The 11,409-nt window shown below is 41.1% G+C and overlaps 1 protein-coding gene across 4 annotated transcripts; it reads right to left on the bottom strand.

Annotated features, from left to right (window-relative positions):
- Positions 1–332: 332 nt before the first annotated feature.
- LOC119007093 lies at positions 333–4,716 on the bottom strand. 4 transcript variants are annotated; one of them, XR_005071017.1, is made up of 7 exons: positions 4,541–4,716; positions 4,073–4,411; positions 3,644–3,991; positions 2,250–2,366; positions 2,083–2,135; positions 1,417–1,586; positions 873–976 (listed from the first exon to the last, which is right to left on the bottom strand). XR_005071017.1 is itself a non-coding variant. In XM_037076470.1 (7 exons), exons 1-6 carry the CDS (start codon positions 4,677–4,679, stop codon positions 1,560–1,562), a joined length of 1,023 nt encoding a protein of 340 aa, XP_036932365.1. In that variant the 5' UTR covers positions 4,680–4,716; the 3' UTR covers positions 904–976; positions 1,519–1,559. The 4 variants fall into 4 exon arrangements, 3 of the variants coding, with proteins under 3 accessions (XP_036932363.1, XP_036932364.1, XP_036932365.1); XM_037076470.1 differs by having other exon boundaries at positions 904–976; positions 1,519–1,586; XM_037076468.1 differs by lacking the exon at positions 1,417–1,586 and having other exon boundaries at positions 333–976; positions 4,541–4,715.
- Between the last annotated feature and the right edge of the window lie 6,693 nt (positions 4,717–11,409).

Genomic DNA, 11,409 nt, shown 5'->3' with positions numbered 1-11,409 from the left:
TTGCACCAGGGTTTTCATAATCATCTTCGAAGGTTAGTAATGATTACAGTTTGAACCTGATGATTTGGAGGACAGTTGAAGAAGATGAGGGTATGTATCATTGATCAATAATGCTGAATGGATACACTGTGATGGTTAATGTTGGCCTGGATACTTTTCCATCCATCTCTGCTTAACAAGCGCTCAAAGCTTGTTCACATGGTGTTGAGTTTGAAAGACAGACTGGAAAATAAATATATTTCAAAAGAGAAACCACCTCAACATTCTCACTGGCTGTCACAGTTCATGAAAAAAAAGGACTCAAAGCAAAAACAGAGGCAGGCAGGTTGAACCACATTGTTGAGCTTTAATATGCAAGTTAAATAAAAGAAAAATCCAAAATACAAGTAACAAAAAAAAGCTGGTGACATAAAAGCAACAGGAAAGGTCAAATCATAAAGAGATGGGGAACAAATCGGGAACCCAAGAGGATCCTGGAACAGACCCAGGATGAAAACAGAGGAACCGATGAAAAGTAAAAAGCCACAGCAGGTGAACGGATGAAACACTGGTGTACACAGAAAAAGGGTCGGGAAAGCAGACAAAGACAGGAAGTGGAATGATTTTTGATTGTACACCACACCTCCTTATCAAACAAAATAAAAGAGTGAATATTCACAAAAAACGGGCGTCAACACTTCTCTTACATTCAAAGTTATTTAATTATCTGACAACAAACAAAATAATAATAGAATAAAATAAAAACAGGAATAAATATGGAACATTGTACATCAGAATCACAATATTACTTCAGAAAAACATCAGTCATGTCATTTTTAATCACCTGATCATCAGGCGACATGTTGATTCTTCACTGACAGTCGCTCATACCAGCGTACATGCAGTCCAGTGACGAGTCCCTGGTGTTCATCCATCTCTCTCGCTTTCTTGAGGGAAAATCCAGCGCGACATAGTTCAGTGCCACCGCTTCACCACCCTGGAAATTATACGTCAGAGCTGTAATACCACACCTGATTAATGCTGGATAGTGTTGTTATGAAACCTTTAAAAGCTTTGGGGTCCAGTGTACGTTAAAGAGTCCAAACACCAAAGTGTTAAATCATTTCAGCTCACAACAACACAGACCGTCGAGGGAAAAGTTTCTCCTGAGCTTAACTTGTCCCGAAACTGAACCAAGCTGTTGAAGTACGACCATGGATGTTCATTCACCTTAAGAAAGTACTTCTTTTAACCCAAACCATGTTTGTTCTAACCCTCGGTTTTTCAGTGTAACCTGTATAAGATTTAGTTGTGTTTTTAGTCAGATAACCTGATGAAGGTCTAAGTATGGAAACATTGTCATTAAACTAAATTGCAAGTAAAAGGTGGACAGCAGGAGTCTTTTTCCTGAAGTCTCTTTCTGTTCAAGATACGCACCTGTCATTTAAACTGGCGAGGAACTGTCGGATGGAGGTGTGATTGGTTCCCAGGCCTAAATTTTGTCCCGCTCAGCTCATTGGTCATTTATTTGTTCCTTACCTTCTGCACTACCAGCGTTTCTCTCACCAGCAGCGCTGCCATCAAGCTCCTGATGTGGAATTTACCACCTGTCATACAAGATGAATGGTTGATGCCCAGCTCGCCTCCTTCGCTGTGTTTTTTATCCTGATAATTAGAATTCACTTTGCCATCCATGGACAACCCAGTCACTAGAATAAAACTGCATCATGCTCACTGTATTGACATTTCTACAATGCGCGCCACGTCACGTTCACGTTGCAGCGTTTCAACACATCAGTGTGAAATCACTGGATGTGTTTGACCAGACACTGGGACATTTTCCAGCCAACCAGGTGAGCCAAAACATTTTCTTTTTCTGACCCTAACCAAAGTTGGTTTTGTGCCTAAATCCATAACCGGACCATAAGCACAGCTTTGTCACAACTTAATATTTAAAATGAATATTTAAAGAAAAGGTAAAGGTGCAACATATCTGTGGTTTGCAGAAAGGTGAAAGGCCAACATTCATTCTGGCGATTGGGTGGCCATGACATGTGAATTACATTTTAGTGAATCTTTAGATTATATTTAAATTATATTTACCACATCATTGGGTGGATCCTGAGGTGTTCGATCACGTTCAGAATGTTTGGAAGCTGAAATGAAATACATGAAAGACATTAATGGAAATATAGGTAAAAAATATCGGTGTTGGTAGCTGACTTGGATAAGACATTAAACTATACACACACACGTGATGATGAACGTACCTTTACAGCGTTTACAATCTGGTTTATGACTTCTGGAGATAATTACAACAACAACCACAATCACACAGCAGGCCGACAGTGTCCCGAGTGCAATGACAAGTGGGCAAACATCCTCTCCTGGAATGAAAAACAAAATCCCAAAGAGACACTTAAATGTAAATTCAGTCACAACACAGACTCCCAGGTTTTGGGTGGAACCCTGAACCTCACTGAAACTGACAAATCATGTTTTTGTAATGTTGCTGCTTTGCTACTGAAGGACGGGAACAACACACGTGGGAGAAGCTTTATTTTCTAACACATGTTTTACATCGTGAAAGACTGGTATGACCCTGGCAATGTTTGCCTAAACCCAGCCAAGCGTTTTTGTTTTCTAAACCTGAGTACTTTAGTTCCCTAAACCTAACCAAATGTTTTTGTTCCCTCAACCTAACCAGGTATTTTGTTCAACTCAGCCATATCAAACGCATCCTACATTTAGCTTATACATTTTACATTTACATTTTAGGCTATTTAGCAGACACTTTCATCCAAAGTGACTTACAGTAATTCATAAATACACTGGTGGCGGTGGCTGTCATGCAGCTGTTTGGGGTTCAGTGTCTTGCCCAAGGACACTTCAACATGCAGACCAGGGGAATTGAACAAGACGCTGGTTCCACCCCTGAGCCACAGCCTGCATGAAAGCATCCCTGTACAGCCTGACAGAGCTGCTAGCGTGGTTGTAGATGTGCAGTTTTTCTGTTTAATTTTAGATTTGTCTCCTAAAAAGACAATTCATGTATCTAATTTTAAAGGAAATGACAACCACCACAAGAGTGGACTCAAAACAGCACACACTCGATCAGATTTTACTCAGAATGTGTCACAAACTTGACTTCCTGCTCAGGTAATTTCTTTTCTTAGACTGTTGTTTCGTGCATTTTTCTATCAGATTACACTGAATTTTAAGTGCTCCTTGTATCAATACACTGTCACATCAAGAAAACTATCATATAAACTGCACAGAGCACGAACAGCAGAAAGAAAAGGACCTTGATGGGACAGAGAGCCCCGCAGGAAATGGAGAGAAAACACCCGACACAAGCAAACAAGAAGAACAAAGAGAGGAAGAGCAGCAGACGCACCCAAACTCTAACCATGAAAGGACCGCCACACAGGTGCACTGCACAAGTGCTACTCTACACGTCCACCTCATGCTGCATCAACATTGTGCAGATTCATTATCTGAGGTGCTGTGATTTCTGACCGTTGATTGGAATGACTCAGAGAGGCCTGAAGAGATAAAAACTACCCAATACTGATTTTCCATGGAAAAACAGGCAAGATACATTTTACTTAGAAAGCATCAGAATTACACTAAATAAAGAGGGAAAATAAGATTTTAAACTTACTCATCTGCACTTTGGTTCCTTCACCAAACAGGATCTCTCCACATGTGACCACAGCACAGTAGTAGGTCCCATTATCAGATGAGTCTCTGACAGTTTTGGACAGACTGTAGACGCAGCTCCTGTCCTCTCGGTCACAGCTGCTGTTGCTCTGAGGGTAAATGATGCTCGGATGAGATCCTCCTGATCCCGCTCTGAACCAGAACACACTGCGTTCACCTGGACACTGGACTCTGTTCTCTTTCTTCTTGGAGAGAATCGAACACTGGAGATTAATCAAGGCGCCCGGCTCGACAGACGCTGTCACCGGACTTTGTTGCACGGAGATAAATTTCTGATGGTTTTTAGGATCTACATGAGTCACAAAAAGGCAGGAATTATCAAATGGAATGTTCAGATGTTGAACAAAGACAATAAAATTAACGTACTTACCATTTACAACCAGAACTGTGCCATCTGTAAATTTCATTACGTAGGCTGCTCCTGACTGACAGATGTAAGTCGCTTCGTCCTCTTTGCTCACATTTGTGATGTGAAGAAAATGCAGAGAATCATCTTTGGTGAGGTTGAATCTTGAGTTCTTAAACTGTCCTTGAAGTGATATTTTGTATGAACTTCCTGCTGCAACATTTTGGACCATGTATCCAAACTTCATCTTATACCAGTAAAACAGTGAAGATTCACTCCCAGTAACTGGACATGTGAGAGTCAGATTATCACCGAGTTCAGCCACAGTCAGAGGGAACTGACGAGGAACGTCTACGCTGTGAGCTACAGAGAAAAGAAAGACAATATCAGTGTTAAACGAGACAAAAATAACAAAAATACAAATTACTCATCTAAAATGTCACATGGCCTTCTATGTCTATCATGTTAAAGAAGACAGGTAGGCACACTTACACAGAGTACAGAGCAGAATCAAAGCAGCCAGTCTTCCGATCATCGTGGTGCAGCCACCTTCTCTTGCACGACTGATGTCTTTCCACTTGAATGGAAGATTTGTCACAAGGTGATAAAGGTTTACAAAGGGGAAAATCATACTGATTGGCTGAAACACCAGAAATGCACTTCCTGTGTAATTCTGCACACCAGTGACCCATTTTGAGTGAATCGAAGCTGTGCAGTTTTTTCAGCAGTAGATTCTGAAATGGATTCTAACCACTGAAATACTGAAATTATATATTTGATTATATAAAAGTTTACAGTTTTAAATCATGCATAATTACACTGCACACACAGTGTTGGCATGAAATCATTGGAGATTTAACTCAACTTAATCAAGAGCAGAAATTAGATTTAGAGTTGTTAAAAACACCGGAGATTTCTGCATGTGTCATCTTTCATTATTGACGGATCACGATTATTAATTCAAAGTAATCAAGTAGTATCAAAGCAAAGGCAGCAAAGTGTGACTGTTATAAATTAAAGATTCGGGAGGTTTCCAGTACTCATAATGATTCCACTTGAGTGTTATATCACAGTATTGTGGCAGGCACAGGCGCTCTGCTCAAGTGTTCAGTTTTGTTTTGAGTTGATTCAAACGTTTTTTTTCTCTCAGATGAATGTGATGTCGTGGAGCTCGGTGATGTCCCGCTCTTCCTCTAAACGCCTCTCGAGTTCAAGCTGCTCCCGTGGAGTCAACTAACCTCGTCAGCTCCGGTTCTGGGCTTAAGTGTTCTTTTATTATTATTTATCTATATCTATAAAATATTATCTTTTATAATTATTTACTTTATACATCAACACATCAGTGAGAAATATCAGACTTGTCACTCCACTACCTTTACCTTTTTTAGATTCAAGCGTCACTGTGGTTTTTGGAGTGTAAATTGAAACTCAGAATTTTAATATTTACGATAGTAATGAGGAATTAAAACAAACTCAGATATATTTATTTTCTCCATGACTGAATAAACAAGCTGTCAGAGGATAAGTGCGGCCCAAGACACTGTTTGAAGCCAGAAAGATGGCGGGGTCCGCCAAACACAAACAAAATAGTGTCTGTTTATTAATGTTGTTTAAGAATTCAAACAATCAGTCTCAGAAGAAAAAGTATATGAAGGAGTTCAAATTAAATTCAGCTTGACCGAGGGCTTTTTCTACCCGACAGGAAGTTATTCTATAATTCTTATTTTTACAGCTCCAGCTGTCAGGATTGAGGGGTATATATTAAAATGAATGGGGTGTAAAACTAATAATTATGAATTGATATGAATTATGGGGCCTTTGCATTGTTCTCATTTTGAGTGGCCACCATCGGCAGGAAGAGGTGAGGGATATTCAGTTGGTTACAATCTGCACTGAGCGCAACTTTTACTTGTAATGGAGTATTTAACAGTGCGATGTTCCTTCTTCTAGCCTTGATGTAATCATAATACAGCTGAAGCGGTGTAGTTTGAAGTGCAGCTAAGACACTCTTTGAGCTCGAAGGTGTTCTGATCTTTCACCGACCAGTCAAGGTGTCGGAGGATATCGATGTTGAAGACAACATGCAGCGTTTATTCGAGGAAGCGGCAGACCTTAACCTCTGCCACCCACTTACAGTAAAGGTCGACGGAAGAAACCACAGACTTCTCTGAGAGGTGAGAAAGACTCGCGGGGAGTAAAAGAAAAAAAAACGCACCACAAGTGCAAAGATTGTCCTTAGAGGGACACGTACTTTGATGTAGCAATGCGGACGACTGTTTGGTGGTTCATGATGTGTAGTTTACAGATCCAACAAGAGAACTCAACCCCTTTACATGATTAAAAATCTATTTTGCTGGGTTGGCATGTCAGTCATTGTTACAGCAGGCTCGAGGGATGGTCACGTTGGTCTGTCAGGTCAACCACAAGGTTGACATCTGTTGCTTCTGGTGAAATAACTCATCTGTCGGATGTGTTGCCATGAAATCTGGTTCCAGCCTGAATTGTAATCATTTTGATGATTCCCTTACTTTACGTCTAGTGGCACCATCAGGTCACAGTAAATATTCTGTCCAGTGCTTTTCTGTCGAAGCTTATGAAATTCCAATCAGCTTCAGTTGCACTTTTGTGTTTTTGAGCATGCTAACAAGCTTAACTACAATGGTGGTACAAGGTAAACATCACACCTGCTCAACATCTGCATGCTAGCATCATAATTCTGAGCAGGTTAGCTCGCCGACAGAGCTGCTAGCATGGCTGCAGACTCTTAGTCATGTTATTGATTGCATAGCTTCGTCTTTCTGTCTTTCCTTGCAAGTCACAACCTAAGGAAGTGTGTGAAGGAGAGGTATCGCAGGTCCTTCCTTCCTGCTGCTGTCAGACTGTACAACCAGCACTGCTCCCTATAGACCTCACCCTGTACTCTGCACTGTGCAATAAGTCTGTACAAACTCATTTAATCACCGATATTTACTATACATATTTAAAATATGTATATAAAAATGACTATTATGTAAATATGTATATACGTCGATTCGATTCTATTTTCTTTCCTTTTGATTATATTGTCTATTTTATATTGTCTATTTTTATATTGTTTATTTTGCTATTGCTCTGTTCTTGTAATATTCTGACGCTGCTGTGACAAACAAATTTCCCCGTCTGCGAGACATTAAAGGATTTGTGATTCTGATTCTGATGCTTGTTCAGGCCCCCAACATACTTGACTAAGTCTGAAATAAATACACCAGTGCTGACGTAACTTCACATTAAAATCAAGTCAACTTTGACACACACGGACAAGTCGAATTTCAGGTTTCTGGGTGGAAGTCCGACCACCCCGACCACTTCCTGAAGTGGACTTTTTTTCTCTCTACACCGCTACACTAGAGAGGCGACACCAGAAAATGACAAACCAGGCATTTGGTTAGACTGACCATCTTGTGATCATGACACATGTCACAGGGAAGTCTCACAGATGTGCAGGTTTGAGTTCAGCTCATCATCAAAGCAGGAAAACACAAACCCTCTGATGACTAGGTTCCAAAGCTCCTGGGACATTAAAGTGAGTTTTTAAATGAGTTACTACAAAACCTCTCATGTTTGTACGATGAATATGAAGCAAGCGGTTAGCTTCACTCGGCCCAAAGGTCAGAAACAGCACTGACACTGAGGCAGTTCAAAACACCCGCCCACTGATCATGCTGCAACATTTAAAAAGAAAGCAAGTGGTTGGCAAGTGCTTTTTCCACAGCATCAAAAAAAGTCTATCTGTAGTTACAATAACTACAATGCTGAAGACTATTTTAAAGACAATCTTCCCGTGTGAAGACTTAAGCTCACATGTTGTCAGTAAGTAAGGTTCAGATGAGGTTCCTGTTCCTGAGGCTGCGTTCTGAAACAGAGTGTCAAATGAACACGTAGACCTGTGATACTGGCTCCTCCTCACACCTAAAGGCACATCAGGTAGTCAACACGGTGCTTTGATGATTAAAGTTCACTGTGCAGAAGTCCGTTGAGGCTTTACCACTTCAGAGCCGACAGGAACTGAGAGAGAGGCGAAACACTGCCTACATGTTAGAGAGACAGAGCCGGGCTGAAGTAATCCACCTGAAACTGCTGTGCTTTGATTTAAAAAATACAAACTCAAGGTAACTTGTGCCAAACTGTTATGAATTTGTGCTCAAGAGGTGCTTATTTTGTTCTTCCGAGGGCAGTTCAGTCGCAAAAAGTTAAAATTTACATTTTTTTCTGACAACACCTCAAAACATAGCTGAGTTCATCCTCCTCCTCCACCAAACAGAAGCCCGTGGGTATCGAAGGAAATGTGACCGATTTATTCTCATCGTACAAGAAAGTAGTTTCTGGTCACACATTCTAACAATAGGTATCCGACAGTAGAAGAAAAAAACAAAACACAGGCCTGTCACGGCTTCAGCTTCACAGCACTGTGGTGTTTGCATGTCAGTGCCTGTGAAACAACAAGCAAAGCCACACGCAGCAGCTCGGCCGTGACACGTAGGCTGTGGCTGGCCATTTCTGCGCTTTTCGACAGACCGCCGAGCGTTTTTACTCAGAACGTGCGCGACTTCGGGCATCAACAGGATATGTAGCAAGGTTACAAGAAGCCTCCGCAGGCTAAATTTACCAGCAACGTTTTTTACCTGTTAGTTTTGAGATGTGTCTTCCTGCACGTGAACTTGTTTCATACAACCAGCATCTAAAAAAAAAAAAAAAAAAAAGAGCGGCTATCTACTCAAACACGCACACCACACCACAACTGTTTCTAAATAGTACATTGTAAATCATTTTATATAAATAGTAAGATCCTTCACAGTAAATGTTTCAACATTTAAAGGGATAGTTTGGGTTTTTGAAGCTGGGCTGCATGAGTGTGTGACTCAGAACAAACCCTTTAAAATACCAGATTTAAGGCGACAGTTACAGAGAAGTTACAGAGTTTGTAAGTGTGACATCACTGGATATTTAAGGAGACCTTGGGACATGTTCCAGTCGTGTTTGTGGCGACAAAAAACAGATATTTTTGGGGGCGTCTGCAGCTGTTCTATGGCCACCAAAACAAGTATTTTAAGCTAAAACATGGTTTCCAAACCTTAACCAGGTGGTTTAAGAGCCTAAAATCTTGCCAGAGCAAAAGCACAGTGTTGTGAGGAGGACGTAAAGAAACTCAGCAAAGTCGCAACATAAAGAAATGCAAAGTTTTGAAAAACAAACGTACAACAGTTATTCTGTCAGCTCCTCAGGGCCGAGAATCGACCTTCTGTATTAATGTGGCTCTGACTCAACAGCCTGAATACCATCAAGTATCGAAACATGTCTTGTTATTTAATACCAAGTTCTGATCCTCAGCAGAATCAGCGAGCCAATAAGCACGCAGCATGTTTGTTGTGTCAATATCTCACAGTGTTTGTGATTGGCTGTCTCGAGGCATGGAGGGAAAACCCAGAGACGGGGCTCGACACGTGTGTGCATGATGTAATCTTTTGTTTAAACAGATTTTATAACACTGGTATCGTCAAGGCATCTGTACGAATATCGACATTTTATTAACTACATCCTGCTCTACGATTGGGCAGCCTGTGATCTGAGGGGTAAAACTACTCTTTTGTCAAAGATGTCTGGTGGTTTAGAGAGCAAGATGGATATAAATGCTTACATTTCCTGCTGGAAAGCGCAGCCTGATCGAGTTTAAAACATTTGGACTGATACTGATTTAACTGCCTGCGTCCACAGCAGTCTATCTACACCTTTAATCCTGCCGCTTCTCCAAAACAGGGGTACGTTCATGACCATCTTATGTAGGTAACACAGTGACTGTGGATAAAGTACCTCACACAACCCCGCTCCAAAAACTACTGATCAAATCAAAGTTTACATTTAAAAATAGCCACATTTGAACACGATGTCATTGTGGGCTGAAGCACTGTTAGTCACTATCTCTCTCAGCAGCAGGTCTGCAGAGCAGCGGATGTTTGTCTTGAGTGTGGTTGAGCAGATCAGGAAGAAGACGAGACCATCGACAGTGTGCGACCACGCTGGTTTCATCAGCGGTGGGTGTTGGGCGCTAAAAACAATCTTCAAACCAATCAGACGTCAGTGCAGCTCGGTCAGAAAAAAAAAAAAACCCTTGTGTTGTTTTAACCATTTGAAGACCAGGTAGTTTGTGCTTTGTGTTTCTTTCATGCCTTGGCAGGAGATGGGCTGACACAGTCACCACCGAGGCACCTGGGCGGAAACGCTGTATTTCGCGTGGGTGTGAGAAAAATTGTCTTGGCATCTTATTTGCGTTCTTGCTGTGAGTTAGATGAGATGATTGATACAACTCTCGTAAATATGAGGCGACAACACTTAGTTGGTTAGCGTAGCATAGCCCAAAGATGGCCCGTTCCAAAGGTCCAAGAACTTTTTTCCCGCCTGATCTACATGTCGTGTGATCTGTATAAAAGCAACAATTTACATTTTTACACAGGAATTTTAAATAACTTCTGGGGGTCTTAGCTGGTTACCAAACAACTGTCCTCAGAAATAGTTCAGCACACTGACCCCTCATAAAACCACACAGCCGTCTTTTACACTATATATTCAAACAATGTGAATGAAAATATTAAATACATAACGGATAGCGTGTCAATTAGTTTCCAGCCTCTGTGCTAAGCTAAGCTAACCAGCTGCAGACTGTGGCTTTCTGTGTAGCTACAGAACACATCAGGTTGTTATAAATCTTCTCATTGAATTTCTCCCAGATTGACAAAATAACTGAATATCTCTGCAGGTTTAGTACTTAGTGAGATCATATTATATAGTTCACTAAATCTGTAAGGCTCGAGTAAAGTAGAACCTGGAGTTTATACAAGAACATGAACCACATCCTCCAAATACTGCAGTGGAAACGCTCAACTGTGGTGTCACTCATCAGGTGTGAAGTCCTGCAAGTGTTGTCAAAATGTGCTCAGGATGTTTTATTCCACTCGCCTCGTGGGAACATGCTTTTAAAAGCGCTGGCCTCCTGGCCTGAAAATGAAAGATAGAAACCAAAAAAAAAAAAAAAGCTCCCTGCAGATTCACACCTCGTTCTGACCACACGGCTGCTGAATTTTCCATGAGTCACAAGTTGTTTGTTTGTCGCTGTGTGTGTGTGTGAGAGAGAATCAACTGGAGAGTCTCATGCAAATTATTTTACCAACACCAGTAAAAAAAAAAAAATCTCTGAAGTCACAAATCATGTGGCATCAGTTCATTCTGCCCCTGTTTCTGTCTTTGAAGTGAGACGGGAGGTGACGCTGCAGAACGTTTGAGATAAACTCACACCGACAGTCTGAGTTTGTGTTGTGAATCTTAGCCAT

The sequence above is a fragment of the Acanthopagrus latus genome, chromosome 18, assembly GCF_904848185.1.
Source record: "Acanthopagrus latus isolate v.2019 chromosome 18, fAcaLat1.1, whole genome shotgun sequence".
Lineage (NCBI taxonomy): Eukaryota > Metazoa > Chordata > Actinopteri > Spariformes > Sparidae > Acanthopagrus > Acanthopagrus latus.
This window is presented reverse-complemented; position numbering and strand designations above follow the sequence as displayed.